At 43.7% G+C, this 24,639-nt stretch overlaps 4 protein-coding genes across 5 annotated transcripts; 3 read left to right on the top strand and 1 right to left on the bottom strand.

Moving 5' to 3' along the window:
- The first annotated feature begins 137 nt into the window (after positions 1-137).
- Positions 138-19,257, top strand: LOC6552455 (protein neuralized). 2 transcript variants are annotated; one of them, XM_001980837.3, is made up of 3 exons: positions 138-474; positions 15,754-17,495; positions 17,560-19,257. In XM_001980837.3, exons 1-3 carry the CDS (start codon positions 450-452, stop codon positions 17,806-17,808), a joined length of 2,016 nt encoding a protein of 671 aa, XP_001980873.1. In that variant the 5' UTR covers positions 138-449; the 3' UTR covers positions 17,809-19,257. The 2 variants fall into 2 exon arrangements, with proteins under 2 accessions (XP_001980873.1, XP_015010016.1); XM_015154530.2 differs by lacking the exon at positions 138-474 and adding an exon at positions 6,059-6,616 and having other exon boundaries at positions 17,560-19,250.
- Positions 19,258-19,536: 279 nt separating this feature from the next.
- On the top strand, positions 19,537-22,793 carry LOC6552456 (aryl hydrocarbon receptor nuclear translocator homolog). Its single transcript, XM_001980838.3, has 2 exons — positions 19,537-19,725; positions 19,867-22,793. Exon 2 carries the CDS (start codon positions 19,919-19,921, stop codon positions 21,854-21,856), a length of 1,938 nt encoding a protein of 645 aa, XP_001980874.1. The 5' UTR covers positions 19,537-19,725; positions 19,867-19,918; the 3' UTR covers positions 21,857-22,793.
- Positions 22,749-24,216, bottom strand: LOC6552457 (embryonic stem cell-specific 5-hydroxymethylcytosine-binding protein). The gene is made up of 3 exons (XM_001980839.3): positions 24,068-24,216; positions 23,319-24,018; positions 22,749-23,244 (listed from the first exon to the last, which is right to left on the bottom strand). The coding sequence occupies exons 1-3, from the start codon at positions 24,085-24,087 to the stop codon at positions 22,828-22,830; spliced, it is 1,137 nt and encodes a 378-aa protein (XP_001980875.1). The 5' UTR covers positions 24,088-24,216; the 3' UTR covers positions 22,749-22,827.
- LOC6552458 (splicing factor 3B subunit 5) lies at positions 24,201-24,614 on the top strand. Its single transcript, XM_001980840.3, has one exon. The coding sequence runs from the start codon at positions 24,321-24,323 to the stop codon at positions 24,576-24,578; it is 258 nt and encodes an 85-aa protein (XP_001980876.1). The 5' UTR covers positions 24,201-24,320; the 3' UTR covers positions 24,579-24,614.
- The last annotated feature ends 25 nt before the right edge of the window (positions 24,615-24,639 follow it).

Raw genomic sequence — 24,639 nt, 5'->3', positions numbered from 1 at the left:
AGTTTCCTTGATCATACGTTATGGATACGTTAATGGATATATATTATTAATTAACAAAGTAAATGGGCTTTCTAGCGGGTCCAGTGTTTCGCTTATTTAATTATATTGCTTGGTATATTCTTGTGTGGCAGTTGGTAAAGTTCGCCTGTCACATTTAAACACTTACGCGGTCACACTAAAAAAAAAGCCTTGCGACCGGCAGCTCCATCCAAATAACAATTAAACAAAGCTTTAAAATGCATCGCCATTAACGCCTATGATTCCGGAAGTGAGCTAGCCTGCCAATAGCACATGATCGGCTCACGGTGCACATAATATCGAGCGATTTCGAGGGCTGGGCCACGTGAAAATTCAATGCCAAAGAAGTTGTGTGTGTCCTAGTTGTTGTGGCTGTTGTTTCTTGTGCCTTTCGGGAAGCGAAACACGCAATTTGTGATTTTAATTAAGCAATGGGTCAGTCGGCTGGTAAGATAGGTAAGTAATCAAGGCTACAATTTACTTCGGATGTCGCGTAAATAGGAATCGACTCCTTTGTAATCTTAGAACAAATAAGCTTAATTGTCATAAGTTAGTAAACTTTCTATTTTAAACTGAATCTTTAAGTTATAGTAAAGTGCATGACAGTTATAAGCTCCGCTTGAATGTGAATTAAAAAAACTATGGGCATTCCAATAGGTTTGTGACCTTCCCACCACCCACACACTCACATGTTGGCAAACAGCTGATTCCCCTTAGCGATGACACTCGCTGGTTGCGCGTTCGTGTCGATAGTATTGTTATTTGATTTTAATTTTTAGGTTTGAAACCTGCCCTTAATTATTACTTACAATTATTTAATTCGACTTTTGGAGCTTCCAGACTTGATATATGAAATCATAGTTATTAAAATATTCGCAATTACTTTCCTTGACAAAAGTCACCCTAATGTTTTCATAACTGATTTAGAAGCTATTTTCTTGCGGTCCAGAATAACAGATAATCTCTTGACTACATCTTGAATATCTCGACACATTAAAAACTGGATATCTAGGTTATCACAAGACAATAAGGTAGGGAAAATAAATTATGCTTTATTACCAGACATTTTTTGAAATGTTATTATTGTATTTGCCAAAGGCTTGTTGAACTACACAACCAACCCCAAAAATTGGCCTTAAAAGCAAACAATTTATATCTGAATTATATTTTCCCATGCAAGTCCTCCATTTCAATTAAACAATTATTCCCAAATCCGCCTATAAGGATATCAAACTAGTAATCAGCTTAGGCTACCGAAAAGTCAAAAATCTAAGGTGGTAAAAATCTTAAAATAAAGACGAGTACAAATCCCGACATTAAATCAGCTCAGAAAAAGAACTCTGATTGTAGGACGCGAAGCTTAGCGTAATGGACATCGTTCCCTTACAGGTGTATTTGGCGGGGATTGCAGGACTGCACTTACCTGCTTACCACATCATCAGGGACTCCATCGAATCGTATCAGCTTCGATTAGACCCAAGATGCCCACGCAGCTGTGGACAATAAATTATAGAGTTTATGGCAATGATTTCTCACAAAACGGGCACAAGACGAAGGACGAAGGATGAAGGATCGCACAAAGGCGGAGGAGAGAATAAGTAAACCCCAATAGGCGCTCGGTTCAGGTAGGATAGCCGAGCTGTAACTCCCTGACCCTGAGACAAAGACACATGCTGTGGGCTGAAAACCCGCCAGGACCTTCTCGCTATGACTTGCCAAATGTCCTGTTTGCATCCGAGTATAAGTAAAGGTATCTTCGAGGCGCAGATCTTGCATTTTTCGTGGGACGAGGGAGGTTTTCCATTTTACAGGCGGGAAAAACTGCAATGTGAAAACCGTGAAAGCCGAAACCCCCTGAAAAGGCAAACATTTGGCCAACAGAATGTATATTTCTCTAACGGATCGCAGTTTCCCCCGCATGTGTTGCATTGGCGGTTATTCCTCGCTGATGTTGATATTTGATTAGCGTACGCACATTATGATGCGGAAATGGGAAGTGGATGTGGAAGTTGAAGTTGCAGTTGCCAAATGCATCCCTCTAGTTCCCTTTTGTTAGATCTTGATCGGGGTTCCGGGATGAAGCCAACTGCTGTCGCAGGTATCCTCAAAATATGGAGGAGTTCCTCTGAATAAGTCAGGTTTCTTGAGCAGACTATCTAGACGGCAAGTTACCCTGTGCATTAGAATCTTCAAAATATTTATAGGCGGGAAGAAGTGTGGCTATGTATCACAGCTACATATGTGAAGAAGGATTACAATGCTGTTAACCCATAAAATTGGCTGAGGAGTACCTTAAAATTGTTGCCAACGTGTAATTTCTTACCATATTCTCAAACTCTGTTCCCCGCTATGTAATATATACAACCATTCGCTCGATCCTTGCAGACTGAGAATACATATGGGAATACCTCCTACTCCATTGCCCTGGTTCTCGAGTGCTTGCGCAATTCGATTTTGGGTTCTGTTCTCCCGAATTCTCTTTTGTGTCCGCAGGATTAGTTCGGGTATTTATGTATATATACGAAACTCGACAACTGCTCCTTGCACAGCTCCTTCATTTTCCTTGGCTTGTCTGAAGTCCTTTCCCTTTTAATTTCCTTCGAACAGCGCTGCCTTTTCCCCATGACCCGTTTGCATATGTCGTTTTCTAATTAAACATTGGCATTTGCTACAGTTTTTACTTAATTATGTGTTTATTGATCGGCTATCGGCGATCGATGCGAAGAGCCGGGAAATTCTCAGCTGTCTTCCCTTCGACAGCTGCCAATTTCTTGTATCTTTTCGTTTATTTAGTTGCACTGCGCCTTTTTTCATTGAATAAATCACACTATCAATGCTGATAACTGCCAAAGTACTGCCACACACTTATCTTTGGCCCACTTGAGCTGTTTCCTCTATTTAAATTAGTTTGGCACTCGATTTTGCTATAAATATCGTTTAATTTCGATTTTATTCAATTGAAAACTATTTTATTGTGCTCATAAATATATCTATGAGTTGATGTATCTTTTAACAGATATAAGGGTGTCCAAGGTGAAGGTAGTAACTCCATCGTAATGGAGCTAGTTATGATAAAAACCTATAGATAAGATATTTTTATGTACATGTATGGAAATTTTTGTAACTCGTATATTTATCTTCGCATTTTATTAGGCCAAATAAAATGGCTGTGATTTTCTTATCGTTCGAAGTTGAACTGCACCTTTTCAAAAAGATTAATTACAAATGCCTTTTGCTGATATATAGTATTTTTAGAACAAAGTTCCAGTAGAACGAGAGACATTCTGAACCCCTTTCTTTTACTTGTTTCCCTTGAATCTGCTCACTTGCCGTGCAAAATGATCGTTTGGCATATTCATTAAACGCCTGCCTAGGTCAATTCTCCATAGACGAAGATTTCGAATAGCCGCAGGGATCTTGGGTTAAGGAACTGTCTGAAAGGTAAATCGCTGTGACATTCTCGAGACAATGGTCGAAAAAAGACAATTGTGAGGCCAGAGGGTAATGCGGGTCTAAGGAGAAACCGGCAATCCCGTGAAGAAGACGAGCGAACATGAGCGATACTCGTATATTCTTCAGCCAGATGTTCGTGGGAGACCGAACTGGAGAGATATAAATTGCACTGCGCCGGGGGACTTGTGGGGGCACATGTGCCAAATTCTAAATTTAACCACAAAATACTTTAAGGGGAGCAAAAAACTAAAAAAAACAGACTGCAGATATCTCCCCCATCAAGACGACAAATGAACATGGAAGCAGCTGTCTGCTGGCGAAATATGAATATATGAAAATAAATAATCGTACAAGAAGTTCGAACCGATCCGCAGAAGTAGAGCACATCCTTATCAGCCAAGGCAACTGGCGCACGTCTCTTTTTTTCGATTTCAACCTGGCACGTGGTCGGCTGGCTTCCCCTTTCTCCGCTTCGAAAATCCCTTTCCACCCGTATCTGTATCTTTTGCTATGAATTTACACCTGGAATTGGCAAACAAACAGAACGGAACGGGGATACGCACTACAGTAGAGCAAACCCTTTTCGAGTCCTTTTTCCAACTGCAACCGCAGATGGACACCTTTCGTTGATGATCGTGATGGGTACAGTGGATATCGATAAACGAAAAACTATGATAAACCCTGAAGACACCTTCAAAAAGAGAAATAATTTGATAGGTTTACATAGCTTAAACCTTAATATTGTATCCTAAAAATTGATTTGGTATAGCTGGTTAATGTTTGAAAGTATATTGCAAGGATAGTCGTCAGATATTCAAACTTCATCTGGCGTTTTTAATATACTTAGTTTACTACTTAAAGTCAACATAATCAACAACGTTATTTCTATCCAATATTCACTGTATTCTTTGACAATTTTGGGGTTGTTCGTTGGTCTCGATGCGCTGCTCGATGTTTGCCGGTTCCTGTTTCGCCAACATCACCTTCTCCGACCTTTTTGCATTTTTGCAAACTGAGCGAAGGGGAGGGGGAAATCGGGTAAGCAGCAGCAGATGTATTTCCAGGACGCACGCCTGCTGCCAGGATGCTGAATATGCATTTCCACTTTAATATCAAAATTTAAATGCTTTCTGCCCCGTCTTGATCCCTTCCGATCTTGAAAATTGCATCTGCTGTGAGGTCGGCCCGGTTCCGTCTGTCGATGCAGGACAAAAAGGACGAGGCTGAGGAGCACTCGGCACAATTATCATCCTCCATCAATGGCAGCGTGGCATCCATAAAGGATAAAGGATGATCAGGATCAGACGCCAGACGGCAGTTATCCTGCTGACCACAAAAGCTAAAGCTTAACAAATGAGACCACAATAGCATGTGTCCCACATCATAGCTAAATTTGTTGGGTTTTGCGTGAGCGAAATGTTATAAAAACGACAAATGGGTTACAAACTTTAATAACAACAGAGAGATATTTTCCGATTTTTATTTAAAGATTCTCTATAGTGCAAACTACATACAAATGTAAACTAGTTTTCAGGTATCTGAATGATATTGATCGTTACGTTATGATTTCTAAGGATCGATCTACTGCTCAGCATTTGGTATTCAAAACCCATACATATCTTGTATTATACATATTTTGTATATAAATTAAATGGTAGCGATAGAAACTTAGTGTGGCAACTAAGGGCAACCATGGGTCCACGAAACTATGTACGTGTGATATTTGGCTCGCAAAGTTCACGATCAAAAGCATTAGGCCAATTGAAATAGTTTGCCAGTTATATGAGCCAGACCTTGTAAACCCTGCGAAAAAGAAAGAATTGCTTTGAACCTGGCTGAACTACACACACACTAACGGACTTTCACACACACTAAGGTGCGCAGAATAACTGTTAGTGAAGATCAGAGCATTGTGGCCAACATCCCAAATGCAGGCCTAGAGCAACAACAACAAAAAGCAGGAGAAGCAACAGCAGGAGAAGATGTGGAGGAATCCCCGATCAAGGTGCAGAGTTAGAGGCAAAAAGGTAAATTATAAGGGAGGCTCAATACACGCGAATGGCAGGCACAAAGCGAAACCATAGTAAATAGTAAACAGCTGCCAGAGAGCGAAAGAGAGGCGCCTCGTAATTTCCTCTCTAGCGCTCTCATTTTCGCTCTCTCACTCTTTGCGCCACGCTCAGTGCTGACAGCCCTGAACCAGAAAATAGCCAGATCTTTAAATTTGTTGAGAGGCTGCAGGAGAGTAGGAAAGTAGTAAGCCCGGTGGTAGGTTAGCTAAAAATTTTGAGGTCTCATAAATGGAAAACTAAAAATTTAATTCCTTTATTTAAATTAAATTGTATACAAAAGCAGTTATAGAAAAGTATCGCCTATATAGCCACTGAACGTTAATAATAATCTTCAAAAACAATAATTTCCAAATACGGCTTTCTGTCGTAGCTAAAACGTCTAAATATATCAAACAAAATAAAAGCCAAATCTGACGGGAGAATTTTTGCGCACCAGTTCTATCCGTGACTCTCCAGCTGAGCTACGGCAGCGACGTCGGCGTCGTGGGAGAGAACTCGCGCTGGTACGAAGCTATAAAAGGCCGCACCACCTTTTATTTGTTTGAAAAAAGACTCAGCGAAAGGTTGGTGCGGAGTTGTGTCGGTTTCTGTGTTTCGTTTCGTTTCGTTCCGTTTCGCGCAGACAAACAACCAACCAAATTCAAAATGTTTTAACGGAAAACATTCAAATTCGAAGAGGAACTCTATCGCTAAATTTAATGCGAAATAAAATACGCAAGCAACTTGTGGATTTTCATTAGCATTACGCGTGTTCGTTTAGTTCGTTTGTTCTAATTTAAATAACGAAGAAAAATCCTTTACCATGGGTCTATCGGATATACCAGCCAATTACATGCAGGGCAGCCATCCGCACCTAAATCTCCATCCGCAGCAGCATCACCACCAGAACCAGCAGCACTTGCAGCATCTGCAACAGATGCAGCAGCTGCACAACGCCATGCCCACTCCCGCCCAGCAGGCCGCCCAGGTCCTGGCCATGGAGTCCAACGAGCTGCTCATGAGCACCAAGGACAAGCTCTCCAGCAAGAAGAAGATGCACTTGCTCAAGAAGATCAAGAAGCGCTTCGGATTGGGTTAGTAGTCGCATTAGTACCAGGTTTATGATAGGGAGTTACGTTTGGATATATTAAAAAGAATCTGCAGTTGCTTTCTAAGGGTTTTTTATAAAAGTATCTGTTTCAAAGAAAATACAATTATCTGCGTACCCAAGAATAGTTTTCAAAATCAGAATTATTACGTTTTAAAGAAAACATAGTACTTTTTAACGTTAAAAATCTTCCTGCGTGATATCTAACTATTAAAGTCTTGAAGGAAATTTAATTACCGCGTGCGAAAATGCCTTAAATACATAATTTATAGATCTGGAGCTCTGCTTTTATCTCAAGCGATTCCCACATAATATTAGCATGTGGTCTGACCTATCGCCCATTCATTCATTCGGTTAATTAAAGCGGCAAGATAAATAAGCGAGAAACACAGCCAGCCGCAAACATTTATGCATACATTAGCATTTTGCGTCTCAAGAACAATAACAAATAACGAAAGATAAGAGCAAAAAGCGAAAAAGTATGAGTTAGTTTAAAACAAAAAGCTAATGACTGAAATGCTCGCCAGAGCACGCCCAGTTTGCTATTATAATAGTAATTGTTTTTTTTTTTGTTCTGACAACACCGAAATCTTAAATGTGAAATTCTCCCAAGGCTTCTTCGGCAGAATTTAACCTCGACGCTCCGACTTTTTCGCCGGAAATGTCAGTTCTCGAAAACTGCATTTTTCAATCGCACCCAAGAAACCGCAAATTGATCGAGAAGTACAGATCGGGGAGATCTGGAGTTAAAGAAAATACCACCGAAAGCAATTTTCCCAAGGAGCGATTATGTTTATCATAACGATTATCTGGGCTGGGGAATTTGGTTGCTTTTGTTGTTGTTTTGGTTGCAAGCAGCTGAGCTAAAGAAAGAAGTAAAAACAAAAAATCACCTTTTTTTGGCTTTGGCTCAATTGCATTCTCGGCTTCAATGCTCTCTTTGGCCAAAACAGGCGAAGCAAAAGCAAAGTAAAGCCAATGACGCATAGGCTAAGCCTCTACCCCTTTTTGTTGTTTTTTTTACTGGCCTCCTACGAACAGTTATGGTCGCACACCTAGCAGCTGAAAGTTATCGAACTCTATAAATTTAAATAAATATGTTTAAAGTTCATAAGTTCAGCACTGAAATACTTCTACTTGTCAAAATGCCACATGTGCATGTTACTACTGTATTTAAGAGGTTCTATTTTTTCCACCCCCACTGTTTCTGCATCTGCCTCATTCAACATTTCTTGTTGTTGTCGCTGTTGCTTTACGGGGAATTGTACGCGAAGCGCCGTTGCCGCCATCGGCAAAAGCAAAAGAAAAAACAAAGGTAGCAACAACAGAAAAGCAAACGATCCGCGGCAGGAGAAGAAGAAGAGGCTAGCGGGATGAGAAGAGGAAGAGGCGTGCCTTTGAAGCTTGAGCGTCTTTTCTTCTGCTGAGCGCTTAAGCCCGGAATGGTTTATGTTTTATGCGGCGGCTTCCAATCCGTTTGATTTGAACGTGCGTTGCCTATCGGTAATCAATGAAATTACTTGTTGTTGTTTTGCTCGGCGTCAGCTGCTTTTGCTTTTTTGTACCTGCATTTTCTATTACATTTCGTAGCTTGTTTGTTGTTATTGTGTGTTGGCATGCCACGTTTGCTTTGGCTAAAAAGTTTATCTGCTCTTGGCTTTTACTTACATACATACATAGCTTCTCACGGTTTACTTTTCGAAATGGTTTGTTTGGTCGTGCGTATGCTTGCAATTGAGCGCTGCCAACCCGTCTTTGGCCCCCGATTATGGGCCACACTAATACAAATTGTCGCCCGACCTTCGATTGTTGGCAAAAAGTAAATAGTGAATCGTTAATGGCGGTACACACCCCCGCATTTATACATCTGCTGCTATATTTTCCCAGTTTGATGAGGCATCCCCTTATACCCCTTGAGTATTTATTCAGTTATTTTTCTCCCCTTCATGAGGTCATCATCGTGATGCGTCACACATCCTAGTCATTTTAAAGTTCGTGTATAATTGTACAAGCTGCTACAAGGTATTGCCATATATAATTGATAATTTCGCACTATTGATAACGGATAACGGTATTGATAACGAAATAATCTACAAGTGTAGCAAAAACGAATTGGCATTAGCTATAAATACCAGTTGTTAACGATTGGGGATATACAAGACGATCTGTGCGGTGGGTTTTTCTAAAAAGCTATCTCGTGACCTATTTAGTGCCGCCCACATCTTTCTTTTATCAGTTATTGAACTACGTTGGCAGCTTGTTGACGGGTACAATGAACATCGGAGAGCGGAAACTTTTGATTTATCACACATTAAGTGCATAACCTTCCCAATTCGAACCTATTTAATTAAAAAGTGTGTAAAAGCAATTGTGAATTAGCTTAAAAATAAAGGTATATATAGAAATATACCCACCGTATCACCTTAGTTCGTCTCACGAGCCAAATGTGTAGTACGAAATTGTTAACATTTTTTCTGTGCCGAGAGATAACAACGCATACCACCCCATAGATAAAGATAAAACTAGATAGAAACGCTACACCGCAGGGTGTTGCAAGTGGCGCAAGACAAAAGGTGGAGTTCAGGTAGCTACAGGTAAAAACACCGCTGCTATATATATGTATATGTACATAATAAAGCTAGCACATAGTATACCTGGCCCAGAAATCAGCTGCAATTACCTCACGCAAAGTGAGACGAAAAGATATCCGAAGGCATCTTTGGGCCAATTTTGTAGGCCTTTCGGGAGGGCGTGTTTCCAGACGGGTTAAGGCGGGCGAACTGCTGGTTGCTAGGCATAAATCACCGTCGGTTTCTACTCGGCTCGAACACCTACGGGTCTTTAATCGATGCCTCTATGTCCAGCAGCAGCTGTTCGACTATCCACCGGTGGAAACTTGGCCAGATCGGGTTTTTTGAAATTCGAATTTTGGCCTTTACCGTTTGTGGTTCGTATTTTGGGCAGAACTATAATGTAATTAATATGTACACCTATTTGGGGAGGGACTAGAACTAGATTTGGTTCAGCTTTGCAGCTGCTCGAGGTATTTAATATGCTAAAATCGGTCGGAAAAAATAGGAAATTTGAATGGTTTGGCTATAACACTAAGTTTTAATGAGGTGAACCGATAACAATGCAACCAGTGGCATCAAAAACTATCGAATTGCGAGCCCAAAACACTTGAATTGTCTGTCAGGCATTGTAATAACAACGTTATAATGTAATAATGATGTGTTTCTATCAAAAGACGGCTCTTCGAGTCCATTCCATTCCACTCAGCGCAACTTCAAGCTGTTATTGTGGGCTCCCCCTCAACGCTCGAGTGATTTAATTACACAAAGAGTTTGCGGGCTGTGGAGAATCGGGCGCGGGGTGTCTTGTGCAGTCAAGTGCGAGGAAATGCAAGTTGTATAGGAGTAGCTATCAACTCTTCTATATTGTACTCGTATATACGTATGTACATTTATGTGGACCTCTTCACTGGCCCTTCGCAGTAATTGCAACGCTTCGATAAACAACAAGCCTACAAAGCGCAACAAAACGTAGCGGAAGAAAGCCGGGCTTATCGTATCTGGGCTCTCGAAAGTACAGTACTGCAATGAGACGCGGTATTAATTGCTTCCTTAAAAATTAAGTTGCTTCAACTAAGAAGAAATCACACTATTGTGTTCATTTCATATATCTTCTAAACGCTTTACTCGGCAGAAACCCTCAGCACCTCAGCACCTCAGAGACAATGTTGTTTATTGTGCGTTTTATGTTTCGCTTGCTTCCTTATATCCACGCGTGTATATTTAGATCGGTTTTATGTCTATTCGGAGCTGCAAATGTTGAGTTCTTCTTGGCTGGGGCCTCTTGCATGCCTCAGCGCCCAAATAAAAAACCCAACCATAGATGTTTGTATATATGTACACGCGGATATATCGTGTGCATCGATAGAGAGGTGCCCCCATTCCACCGAGTTGCTTGCTGTAGGCTTGTAAAAATAAACATGTAAATTTGATTTGGCCACCCACCCTTCAGCGCTTTTCCGTCCCTCTCTGTATATACTTTTCTATATCTCTCCCTTTTCGGTGGCTAATTATATTAGAAGGGGAGCTGCGCCTCATCCGGGTGCTTATAACTAATTTGTGTGTGCGTGGAAAGTCGGAAAATTTATGCCGAACGGGGAGAAAAGCCATTGGAAGTCATTGAACCCATTGTGAGAGGTGTGATCAATATGTAAGGTGGATTTGTTAGGCCTTAAGGCTCTTCATTGTGCAAGTGCAAGTGCAAATTCAAGCATTTCAAACACTCATTTCATGTAAGAGGCACGATTACCTTTATGGACTTCCCTGATTACTACGAACTTCCTATGGGAAATTTCCTGATGCACTTTCATTGATTAGTCACTCTTTCCTATCTTGTTGTCGAGTCTTTACCTAAACTTAGTTATTGATTCTTGTGTAGACCTAAATGGTTGATATACTTGGAGTTGCTGCTGCTGTGATTGCTTTGATTTTTAGTTCACATGGCGTGCAGTATCAGATTTCGCTTAATCGCATAAAAAGTGCAATGTACTTGGGAAGAAGTAAAGCTGCTCAGACACAATAACAACTGGTTGCAGCAACTTGGCATAGTTTGACCTCTGGTTTCATCGCTGTCAACGCCGCCGCTGTTGCCCCTTTTCCGTTGTGTAATTATTTTTATTATATTTTCAGAGTCTATGTTGTGTCCATTGTTGCTTAGTTGCTTCTAGAGTTACATGCGCTGCCAGGAGGGGCCAAACCGGTGGGGAATCCATACCAGAAGAGAGAGTTTCCCGCTCCAGCAGCTCGCGATGAGTGGATCGCAGTGCAATTTCCGCTGCACTGGTCAGCGGTTCAAGCAGAACGGAAGTGGTTTTCGCATATCGCATCCACTCAATGGGGCTTTCCGATTCAGTCGAACTTTACTAAGTGCATTTAGCTGTAAATCAAACTACGAACTGGAAAATTGGTTGGCTATGCCAATTGGAGAATAAAATGCTTGGAATTTTGTGGTTCGAAAGGAAAATTTAAAAAGGCGACATAGTTTGAAACAATGAAGATATTGTAAACAACAATTTCACTTGTCTGGAAAACTTTCATATTTTCCCGCCCCACGCAAATTGTTTGTTTGCGAGCGATTAATTAACATTCATTAGGTTCATTTACGTATGTTTTAGACAAGAATTTAGCATTGCCTTTATAGCTGTGAGAATTGTTTTACAAGCCTTACGATAGACACTTGTTCAGCTCTTAAGCTGCGACCAACGCTTGGCTTTTCTGCCCACAGATCAAGCCTCTAACTAACTAACAAACGGCCCACACACTGTTTCCTCAACTAATTTCACCGATATGTCGAAAATGAAAATAAAAACAAACTATGCGGAGTGGCCTGATACGCTTATAAGTTATTTATCGGCGTGGGTCGATCCATTGACAAGCCCGTGGAAGTCAAAAAGCTTAGGTCCAACTCAATCCGACTCATTCACCCACTCGATCTGACTGATTGCGGCGCTGCAAAATGCCTATAATTTATGCCAAATGCCTGACCAATTGATACAATTTGTTAAATGATCCATTGATCCACTCGGCATGCCAAGCCGGCATTTGCCCGAAAGCCCCGGCTTTTATGGGACATTTCCGGTGCAATTAGACGGCCTCGGGCGTGTTAATTGTCCGCACACGTCTTCTGACTCACGCACGTGGGCTGACAACAGCAGGAACAGCGCCGGGGGCGGGGCAGCACGTGACCTGTGACCTCAATCGGTGCAAATGAGGAGGGAGTTCAAGTGGGTGGCGGCAGCAACTTGTTAAGACAGTGTTGCAATGAGCAATGGTTGGTCGTTTAAGTCGAGATTATGCGTAGTATATTCTTACTAAATGCTCCACACAGATTTGCAGTTTGTAATGCAAGAAAATATTTTGAGGATTTTAATATTGAAGCGATGCAATCGTTTCCCACAGCCGGAATGCTACCGAACTAATCAACTTTGAAGTGATTTGTTAGAACCGATCGTTAAAATAAGTTGATGCTTAGCTTCACATTAGATCCCCTTGTAAGCCTTCAATTCAGACATCAACGTAATCTGCCTTTAATGATCGCCAACTCGGCTCACGAGTGCCAATCGAAATCTAATGATGTCTGTACTCGATGGGATTTTGAATGTTTGGAGATCTTCATCAGATCGTTAAAATGATTTCGCCTAACGATGGCCGCACAATCGCAGATTTGGTTTCCTATTTTTCTTTTGGAGCAGACTTTTGTTTTATGACACCTGCATGATTTTCACATTTTCCACCCGCTCGATCACCCAGCTGCATCTTCTCCAGCTCGCCAAAGATTCGGGAAGATCCGAGTGGTGAACTCCGCTCCACTCCGCACTCTCTTCTCGCAATTACCGAGGCTTGTTACAGGTTTTCGATGTTCGGCAGCCGCAAATTTACTATATATCTCCTATATATACAAATTTGGAGTCGTGGGAATTGTCTCTACTCAGTTTGTGTTTGATTTTTGCCCAGTGCTCAGCGTGGGAAATGTTTTGCTTTGCTCGCTGGTGGCGAATCCAAAGACGTCCCCGATCCGATCCGCGCCGAACGGTAAATCAGGTTTTCCTTTTTGGCAAACTACGAAAATTTGCCTGCAACTGCGGCAGCCAGATCGTTTGCAGTCGATCGGATCGGATGCAGGGTCTTCGTTTTACCCGCTCGGGAATCGGCGTTTGGGAACCTTTGGCTGCAGAGCGGCAAACTCCAAACGCATCATGACCACCACCGAAAGTTTGAACTTTTCATCTTCAGTTGTTATTTGGCCAAATTATGTCCAAACTGGATGACTGGAGGGCCTGGGAAATGGATCACTCTTAACGCTTCGTTACTGGAGATTTTACACAAATTGCTATATTTGTGTGTCCTTGTTATTAATTAGTTATTGTTATTAGGGCCGGAAAGCCCTTCCGGAATATTAATTTCATGACTTCCTACTTTTAATGCGTATTGATCCGAGCCATTGCTTTCTGCCCAACAACAAGTCTATCGTTTATACATTTAATACAATTAGTTAGAGAGTATCATTAAAGCCTCGAGCGAAGACAATCGCTGCACTTAATTAATTGTGGCCTGGCTAATTGAAAGTATCAACGCGTCTATGAAGCACCGTTTCTGGGACTGGAACTTCAAGGAAAAAAGCGAGGCGCGTATTTGATTCATTCATTCATTGAATCGCCGCTGCAATTCCATCCATTGACTGACGACTGTCTGGGCCGATAAAAAGTAGGCGTCGCCAGTTGGCCAGGCTAGTGAGACGACAACATCCTGCAGCTAATAGGCCCCAGTCCAATACACGTATGTGCGTAGTACGTGATTTCCTACTTCCTCGTCGCGGTCACTTCATAAATATGGATGGTTGGGTATTGCAGTGGTAGAAGCGGTAGAAGTCTTCGGGCCGGCTTTCTACTCCACCTTGCTTCTCCTCCGTTCCGCATCTCCAAAGGCGCGCTCTTTCCTTCAGAATGGGAGCCACCGGAAGCTGGTGCTCCCTTTCCACTTCCTGCAGCGGAAGCACTTGAGGATTGGATTTTTTCGGCGAGCAGACAGTACTGATTTCGTGTGCAAGTCATTGGCCCTGGCTTAGGATTAAATTTCAACCCCAAAGACACAGCCAAACTAGGGGAATCTTGCAGATACCCAAGCATTTGTATCTTGTATCTGTCTTGCAGTATTTTTTTTTTTTCGAAATTTGAACAGCTGCAGACTGTGGAACTGCAGCAACCCCTAAGCGATCGAAAACGTTGAAAACTACCCTCGATAAACGGGGACAGACGCTCTCCATAGGGGTTGTTTTACCTGTTCCAGCCGTACAGCTGCTTTCTTCTGACCTTCCTATTTCTTCCTCCGCACAATGGCTGCAAAAGGAATCGAGAAGAAGGGAAAAAGGGAAAAAGGGAAAAAGGACAGCTGCCACATGCCGCTCCAAAGCAAACACATTGATCTCCAGTGCCACGCGCCGCATATCAACATGGTAATCACCAGCAAGACATCAGCCTCATCTGCTTCAGGTCCTTCGCCATGGCTTTCTTATAAACTGGGTTTATATTTTTTCACTGCAACTGTTGGCATGCCGCCGGAATCGTCTGATGTTGGGCATTCCAGCGACCTGAGCAGAAACCTGTCGCCATCCTAAGACTCCTCGTCCTCGTCGTAATTATTTACGAGTATATGGCCATATGGATCGGTTATAGGTTTTTCTGCCACGACGCAGTCTTTTGTGGTAATTGTCAGCAGCTGCTGATGTACGTGGATTTGCAAGGTGCAATAATTAAGCCAATTTCGGGAATATACTTTAAGGATTCTTCAAGTATTCCCCTGCCATTGAAGGGCTCCCCCATATAATTGCGAAGAATTTACCATGAGCCTAATAGCAAAGGCATTTATTTATTGATACAAAAGTACACTACGTACCATCTACGAATTCTAAAACAGCTTGAAATTTGTAAAAACTCCCTAGCCTAGCCTACACCAATATTTATCTATTCCTGAAGTAATTCTTGCACTTTACACGTATGTGACTTGGATTTTCCAAGAAAATGGGCCAGCAGCTGACGATGACCATGGTAAATCCTTTTGAGTCTGCCTGTTGATTACTTCTTCCATGGCATTTTACCAATGCATCAGATCCCCAAACTGAATGGTTCAATAGTCTTCAATCCAGTCACGTGCCCTGTGCTCGAAAACCAACTAAATTTGGGTCTTGGGTTGGGGGTTATTGACTCACCCAGGAAGATCAGTTTGGGCTTCTGCGTAATTCGATCGCTAGCACATGGTTGAATGTTCAGCTACCTGGAGACATCTTTTCGAAGATGCGTAATTTGATACGGGGAGCTGGCGTTGGGAAAAAGATTTTTAAACAATGTGGCAGAAGATGTAACTAATAAATAAATGGATTGTGGGACGGCAGCATTTCGTGAATGCGAAAGTATCTTCAAGGTTTTGAAATGATTTGTGGGATAAAACTAGCAGCTTAAAACTTATTCGTAATGCAAGAAATTCAAATGAAACATAATACTATAATACTAATGTTGTAAAATCAAAACTAACCCAACTTTCACTATTGCCATTTCAGTTCGCCGCTCACCCTCCTCATGTCCTGGTCCCAACAACCTGCCTCCGCTACAATTCCACACCGTGCATGGCGACAACATCCGAATTTCAAGGGACGGAACCCTAGCCCGTCGCTTTGAGAGCTTCTGCAGGGCCATCACCTTTTCAGCCCGCCCCGTTCGCATCAACGAAAGGATCTGTGTGAAGTTTGCGGAGATCTCGAACAACTGGAACGGGGGAATTCGCTTTGGCTTCACCAGCAACGATCCTGTGACGCTTGAGGGCACGCTGCCCAAGTACGCTTGTCCGGATCTGACCAACCGGCCTGGCTTCTGGGCCAAGGCTCTGCATGAACAGTACTGCGAGAAGGATAACATACTTTACTACTATGTCAATGGAGCTGGAGATGTGATCTATGGTATAAACAACGAGGAGAAGGGTGTGATACTGTCCGGCATCGATACGAGAAGTCTGCTGTGGACGGTGATCGATATCTATGGCAACTGCACGGGCATTGAGTTTCTCGATTCTCGCATTTACATGTACCAGCAGCAACCAGCGGCGATGCCAATGGCCACTGTGCCCGCCCAACAACAGCAGATCGCCCAGCCAGCTGCCAACGTCTCCTCCGCCCTGAATCCGCATCACCCGCATCAGCAGTCGCGGAGATCCCTGCCAGGACACACTGGAGCCATCGATCATGATTTGGAGCGCCATGTGATGCCGTCGCTGCAGTCGCTGCACTTGACCGGAAACGGTGGAAGCGTAGCCAGCGTAGAGCAGGCGGCCATTGCCCATGATCTAGCCAATGGACTGCCTCCTCTGCGCTACAATGCCAATGGACGACTGATTCCAGTGCCCTTCCACAACACCAAGGGCCGGAATGTGAGGCTCTCCCAGGATCGCTTTGTGGCTTCTCGCACGGAATCCGATTTCTGCCAGGGATATGTGTTCACTGCCCGTCCCATTCGCATTGGTGAGAAGCTGATTGTGCAGGTCCTGAAAACGGAGCAGATGTACGTGGGTGCCTTGGCCTTGGGTCTGACCTCCTGCAATCCGGCCATGTTGCAGCCAAATGATTTGCCCAATGATTCGGATTTTCTGCTGGATCGCCCCGAATACTGGGTGGTGAGCAAGGATATTGCAGCTGCTCCTCAGCGCGGCGATGAGATTGCCTTCTTTGTGGCGCCCAATGGCGAAGTGAGCATCAGCAAGAACAACGGACCAGCTGTGGTCGTGATGCATGTGGATCAGTCCCTTCAGCTGTGGGCCTTCTTAGATGTCTACGGCTCGACGCAGTCTCTGAGGATGTTCCGTCAACAGTTGCCCAACATGGTTGCGTATCCATCGCAGCCACAGGTGAATGTGAATGCCAGCAGCTCGTCCGCCTGCAACGCTGCCTCCACTTCGCGCATGCTGCCCATGACCGAGTCGATGAGCAGTCTGAATGCCGGAGCCACTGCCAAGCTGTTGCATCATCCCTCTCAGCTGAGCGTAGCCCAAAGTACGAGCACTTTGGCCTCGGCTGGCGGAGTCAACGGCAGCCGTATGATAAGCATGCCCTCCAACGGAGATATTCTCCAGATCCAGCCGAATGGTGGTGGCACCGTTCTGGTGGTCAATCTGCCACCTGCCAGCAGCTCGCACGACATAAACGGACAGCTGGCGGCCAGGCCAACGGCAACGGTAACCTCCAGCGGTGTTCTGGCCGGAGCCTGCTCCAGCGGCACCCTCATCAGCACCACCAGCAGCCAGTACATTGAGGTGAGTGTCAAAGCTTTGTGAGTTGCTCCCTAGCAATATACTAATGCCTATTATTTTTCTGCAGCCCATCGCCAACAGCACAAATAATGCGGCCAACAAGTGGAAGGACAGCCTTAGCGACCAGCAGAGCACCGATTCGAGTGCCGAGTGCACCATCTGCTACGAGAATCCCATCGATTCGGTGCTGTACATGTGCGGCCACATGTGCATGTGCTACGACTGCGCCATCGAGCAGTGGCGGGGAGTGGGCGGTGGCCAGTGCCCACTGTGCCGCGCGGTGATCCGGGATGTCATCCGCACCTACACCACGTAGAAAGGGCGTGGGCGTCTCCTAGCCAAGCAACATTTACTCGCAATCAAACCTACTAAAGCTACACATAATACCATACACACAAGTTGTTGCATTTTAAACGCAATCGTGCGCAAAGAATATTATATTGAAGAGATAGGCATTATTTTTGCAGACTAAAGATGAGATAGTTAACGCAGCTAGATTAGTGTACGAAACTATCACCTAATTTATCACTACCATATACACGTATGTTTAATTTTTTTGTGATGTTATAAGTAAGTGCGCCTCAGAGCCAAAACTATGTATTGTTCAATCCAAGAAAGATTTCTTCGTTTTTTAATTTTTTTCAAACCTTGATCCGCGCATTTGCGCGTTGCATACTATAAAACCAAAGTATTGTATAGAATTAATAGTATTTTGAATTTAAATTTGAATTAATTGAAAGCTGTTGCAAATTTACTTAGTTTTTCTCTATGTCTAAATTCCAAACGATGTGCAAATTTATCAAACACAAATTACGATTCTTTATTTGGCGAATAATCATTTTGGTGCTAAATGTTTTGAAAGGCAAAATAAAATTGTTACGGATTTGAAAAGTTATGTTTAAGCTTGCAGCAACTTCGAATGACCTTAATTTGACATGAAATCACAAGAAGCAATTATTGACTAATTTCCAGCAAGGAAATGGAAAGCGACGCAACTCAAATAAGTTTGCAGCACAAAATGATGATCAAAGATTGATTGGAAAACACTTATGCACGTAAACCAAAATATAAAACTGCAAGAGCGTGTTTAAGCTAATGTTAGTCTAGCCCTAAGTACTTAAGTTAATTTCTAGTCAACGAATTATGCTGAAGTTACATCTAAACCGGACTTCATCCAACAAAGACACCACAAATAAGACGTATTAAGCACGCTAAGCAATTTTAATGAAGCCGCATTTTAAATTACACTTAAGTAGTGCACGTATTTTAAAGGAGATTTAAATATATTTAACTATAAACATAGAACAAAAGACTTGTATGTTGTACCAACAGCTTGAATGAAATATGGAAAATGGAATATGGAATGCCCATCTAAATAAACCATGCAGTTAGAAAATTGCCAATAATTAATTAACAATACCAAGCAGATTAAACATGAAGGACAAGCAAAGCAGATAAAACTTTACCTAAGATTGTATTAAAACTGAAAAAATGTAATAAGCAAAGAACACAAAGAAAAATGCGAAATGGAGCGCAAGCTTACTATTTTTGTTATAAGAGTGCATTCAGATAGGAGTAAATGAAGACATGTTATTGCCACTATTGATAATTAACTTTTAATTTTTTAAAGAATCATAGTTCGTAAAATTACGATACTGCGCCTAGTTATGACTAAACATTTAAATGTATTTATGAAATTATATTTGATATATGTAAGAAAACGCAATGCTGTAATACCATTAAATACTGACAACAATATCAGAAACTGTTATGATTTTATTTTCTGGGAAAAGTTTTTTTTTTAAATGGACGTTGATCATTACATAAGCTGATCAGCTTACATAAGCTGAAATTAAATTGAATACAGTACAAGTAAATTTATTTAGCTATGTCCTTGAAACGGCTTAGTTGCTAACAGATAGCTAGAGTTTGAAAATTGATAATTATTGGTTGTTTTTAATGTTGTAATGTTTAAGTCTAACGGTCTAATTTTGTAGTAATGCCACATGGTTTTCATTGAATGTACCTGCGTTGCCACCTAGCGCATTGTTATCGAAGTGCTTACACTGCAGTGGTATATATGTTAAACCTTACTACGGTCACACTTCGCGCAGTAAACAGAGATTTTATCGTGTAGTGTAAAAGAAAAGTACAGAATTAATGGTAAAAGCGCATAAAAGCAGTCGAATTAAAGTGCCTGGATAAACCAAGTACCTCTGCACACCCCCCATTTGTGAGTAGCAGGGTAGAAAAGCGAGGGAAATTAACTTTCTGGCCAGCCAGCAAGTGTACACACACACTCACGACGTAGACAAAATACTAACCCCTACCCCTACCCCACCCCTCTTTCAATTCCACGAACCTTTTTCCACAGAGCACAGGCGACCCAAATTACGACGAACGTTTTCTAATTACGCATTCCAAGCATGGATGAGGCGAACATACAGGACAAGGAGCGGTTCGCCAGCCGCGAGAACCACTGCGAGATCGAACGACGTCGCCGTAACAAGATGACCGCCTACATCACGGAACTTTCGGACATGGTGCCCACCTGCAGTGCCCTCGCCCGCAAACCGGACAAGCTCACCATACTCCGCATGGCAGTGGCCCACATGAAGGCACTGCGTGGCACCGGGAACACCAGCAGCGATGGCACCTACAAACCCTCATTCCTGACCGACCAGGAGCTGAAGCACCTTATCCTGGAGGCAGCCGATGGTTTCTTGTTCGTGGTATCCTGCGATTCGGGTCGGGTGATCTATGTATCGGATTCGGTGACTCCCGTGCTGAACTACACCCAGAGCGATTGGTACGGCACTAGCCTGTATGAGCACATTCATCCCGATGACCGCGAGAAGATACGCGAGCAACTATCCACCCAGGAGTCGCAGAATGCCGGCCGCATCCTGGACCTTAAATCGGGAACTGTGAAAAAGGAGGGCCACCAGTCCAGCATGCGTTTGAGCATGGGTGCTCGTCGTGGATTCATCTGTCGCATGCGGGTGGGCAATGTAAACCCAGAGTCCATGGTCTCTGGGCACTTGAATCGTCTCAAACAACGAAATTCTCTCGGACCTTCAAGGGATGGCACCAACTACGCCGTGGTTCACTGCACGGGTTATATCAAGAATTGGCCGCCTACCGATATGTTTCCCAACATGCATATGGAGCGCGATGTGGACGACATGAGCTCGCACTGCTGCCTGGTGGCCATCGGTCGTCTGCAGGTCACCTCCACGGCGGCCAACGATATGAGTGGATCGAACAATCAGAGCGAGTTCATCACACGTCACGCGATGGATGGCAAGTTCACGTTTGTGGATCAACGTGTCCTTAACATATTGGGATATACTCCTACTGAGCTGCTGGGGAAGATCTGCTACGATTTCTTTCATCCCGAGGACCAGAGCCACATGAAGGAGAGCTTCGACCAGGTGCTCAAGCAAAAGGGGCAGATGTTCTCGCTCTTGTACAGAGCCAGAGCTAAGAATTCGGAGTACGTCTGGCTCCGCACACAGGCTTATGCCTTTCTGAATCCATACACCGACGAAGTGGAATATATAGTGTGCACCAACAGTTCTGGAAAGACCATGCATGGGGCTCCCCTGGATGCTGCGGCTGCACATACGCCTGAGCAAGTGCAACAACAACAGCAGCAGCAGGAACAACATGTTTATGTTCAGGCTGCCCCAGGAGTGGACTATGCACGCCGCGAGCTAACTCCAGTGGGCAGTGCCACGAATGATGGCATGTACCAGACGCACATGCTGGCCATGCAGGCACCTACGCCTCAACAGCAGCAGCAGCAACAACAGCAACGGCCTGGATCGGCGCAAACCACACCTGTCGGATATACTTACGACACCACACACTCGCCGTACAGTGCTGGCGGACCATCGCCGTTGGCTAAGATACCCAAGTCCGGCACCTCTCCCACGCCAGTGGCACCAAACTCCTGGGCAGCACTGCGTCCCCAGCAGCAACAGCAGCAGCAGCCAGTGACCGAAGGCTATCAGTACCAGCAGACGAGTCCGGCCAGATCGCCGAGTGGTCCAACCTACACACAATTGAGTGCCGGGAATGGAAATCGCCAGCAAGCGCAACCAGGAGCATATCAGGCGGGTCCACCACCGCCGCCCAATGCTCCGGGTATGTGGGACTGGCAGCAGGCTGGAGGTCACCCGCATCCGCCGCACCCACACCCAACGGCGCATCCGCACCATCCACACGCTCATCCCGGGGGACCGGCAGGTGCAGGACAGCCGCAGGGTCAGGAGTTCTCAGATATGCTGCAGATGTTGGATCACACGCCGACCACGTTTGAGGATCTGAATATCAACATGTTCAGCACGCCGTTTGAGTAATCCCCAGACCATTTCTTTCGATTCCCACTACCCCCACTTAGTCTGTGTCTCTCTTAACCACTTCTCAAGTGCAATCCATCTTACATTGTTGAAATAATTCAGCCAAACGCATGCAAATTGTAATCTCGTAAATAGCATTTTAAGTACATAGCGGTAGTCACGTACACGATTCAGATATCTTTATTTTTGTGTGCTACGTCTTCACTTCCACCTCCCGTATCCATTAACCCAACCCGCCCCCACTTAACCCGCTTATTGGCCGTTCAAAAGTATTTACAATTAAGGCCTTACGATTGTTCGTAACTAAAGGCAATGTGTTTACACCGCTATATAGCCTATGAATTCTAAACTTTCTCATCGATTCTTTAGGATTAAGTTTATGAGTGACACGCTGTGTGCAGAGTATTCATTTGTATTTGTCAATGAGCATTTCAAGGTTCATGCAACGTATAAATATATAAATATTAAATTCGTAGCCTAATATACCACAAATTGATAATTGTAAGCAACACAGCAAGTGCACCACTTCCACGCTTTTCCCCGCGAACAACATTGACACCGTTTCCCATTAATTTTTGCTCATTTTTCGCCAATGCAATCAGAAGTCGACGAGCAAACAGTATATATGTACACATGCTATATGTGCAGCTTTTCATTTTGTTTTAATTGCATTTTATGCCGCGACAACGAAAACTTCCAAGCTCAATACAGTGGCGCTCAAAATGATATCGCACTCACTCAAATAAGACCATTTAATTACGTCAAGTTCAAACATTACATTAATTAGTTAAGCTCACTTCGAGAGAACAAATTCTAAACAACTTTTTAGTCGCTAAGTCCCAACATTTGTAAGTAAGCAACCACAACGATGATAATGCTTAAAACTTTGGGTATTGAAAATAAAAATTTTGGTTTTTAATGAAAATAAACTTAATGTACTACAACTATGGAAGTTTAATTACTGCTCAGGTTTATCTTTCGGCCAATTTAACCTCGCTATCGCTTGTGTTGCCGCTTTGCTTCAGAGCTGCGCTCTTTAAGTCCCTGAATCTGGGTCGCTTGGCCGGACTGGCAACGGGTGAACCGTCAGCGGAGGTCCGTCGCTTGGTTGCACCTTCTTTTTCCTGATTCTCCCCATCACTGACGTCGCTCTGTTCCGTTTTAATTTCATCTTCCCGCTTCTTACGGGCATTCAGCCACGACATCATGGTTTTGTTCATCGCTGGCTTTGCGGGCTTAGCCGCCAATTCGATTGGTTTGTTGCATTCCTCGCTTTTGTTTCGCGAGTTGTTCACCATCTTGGTTACTCGATGCCATTGCAGTTCGGTAGCCGGCCGCAATGTAGCCAAGGCTTCGGTATCGCTTACTCGCTTAAAGTCCAGCCAATCCTAGAAGATGCGATCATGGGCAAATTGGACTTTGATTAGGGAAGGCTAGCAAATGCGGCAGTTCCTGTACTCACATTCATTTGCTGCTCGGTTTCCAGGATCGCTGGCATGCGATAGTGCATCCAGGACATGATTTTGCTGGACTGGAAGGTGATGATACTGTAGCTGTACATCTTGTCGCCACTTTCATCCTCCCAGACGTCAAAAAGTCCAGCCATTCTCAAAAGCTTCACATTCTGCGGCGACCACGTACTCTTGTCGTAGATCTTCACATCTCCCACCTGGGGTACGAATACCAGGTAAGCCTCTCGCTCCGATGGTTTCTTTGCCGGTCCAGCCGTCTGCCACTCATAGAATCCTTCGCAAATAACTACACACCGCTGACCCCGCTTGAAGGGACCCCGATACAGCTTGGAGTCCATCAGGTGCTCCAGCCGGCAATTGTTGGTGGTAAGCCCATGCCGCCGGTAGTCACCCTTGTGCCAGAAGGGAATCATGCCCCACATCATGGGCATTACCACGCGGGCGCACTTCTGATCCTCGGCGTCTGAGAAATGAGCTGCGGACACGATCACGGGCGTAATATCGGTGGGCGCTATGTTATAGGAGGCCTGGTAGCGTCTTCCCAGGTTGAACTCCGCCCGCCACTCGGGTGTCTCCATTTTCGATTCTTTCTCATCCTTGAAATCATCTTCCTCTTTGGAATCGGGCTCCTGTCTTGTTGTTTTCTTAGGATATTTACAGGCACAGATAACCTGATCAGGGTCTAGAGTTCTGAAGCGGCGTTTAATGGAATTTTAAATATCAAAATTGATGTACTTACAAGCAGGTGCGTCCACACATTTCTCAACAAATAACTTATTAAATGAATAGTTAACTGACCGATGCAGAATGTAAATAAATATTAAGCAATAATTTAAATACCAATGTTACCGCCAGTGTACTAAAATACTTAAGTACCATACGTACTAAAATACCGACCTACTTACTTTCTGGGCACACTGAGCCACAAATAACAAAATAACGCACTGCACTTGAATTATTTTTTCGGCTAACACTGAAATAACCAAGACAAAATGGGTGAACGCTACAACATCCACAGCCAGCTGGAGCATCTGCAGAGCAAGTACATCGGAACAGGACACGCAGATACCACCAAGTTCGAGTGGCTAACGAATCAACATCGCGACTCCTTGGCCAGCTACATGGGTCACTACGATATTCTGAACTACTTTGCCATTGCAGAAAATGAATCGAAGGCACGAGTGCGATTCAATCTGATGGAACGAATGCTGCAGCCATGTGGACCGCCACCAGAAAAGCTAGAGGATTAAGAAAAGCAATTTTAATAAAGAAAATAATTGAGAGAATGGAATTTTCCAGGGGTGGATTATC

The sequence above is a fragment of the Drosophila erecta genome, unplaced genomic scaffold (genome assembly GCF_003286155.1).
Source record: "Drosophila erecta strain 14021-0224.00,06,07 unplaced genomic scaffold, DereRS2 tig00000000-arrow-pilon, whole genome shotgun sequence".
In the NCBI taxonomy this organism is placed as follows: Eukaryota; Metazoa; Arthropoda; class Insecta; order Diptera; family Drosophilidae; genus Drosophila; species Drosophila erecta.
This window is presented reverse-complemented; position numbering and strand designations above follow the sequence as displayed.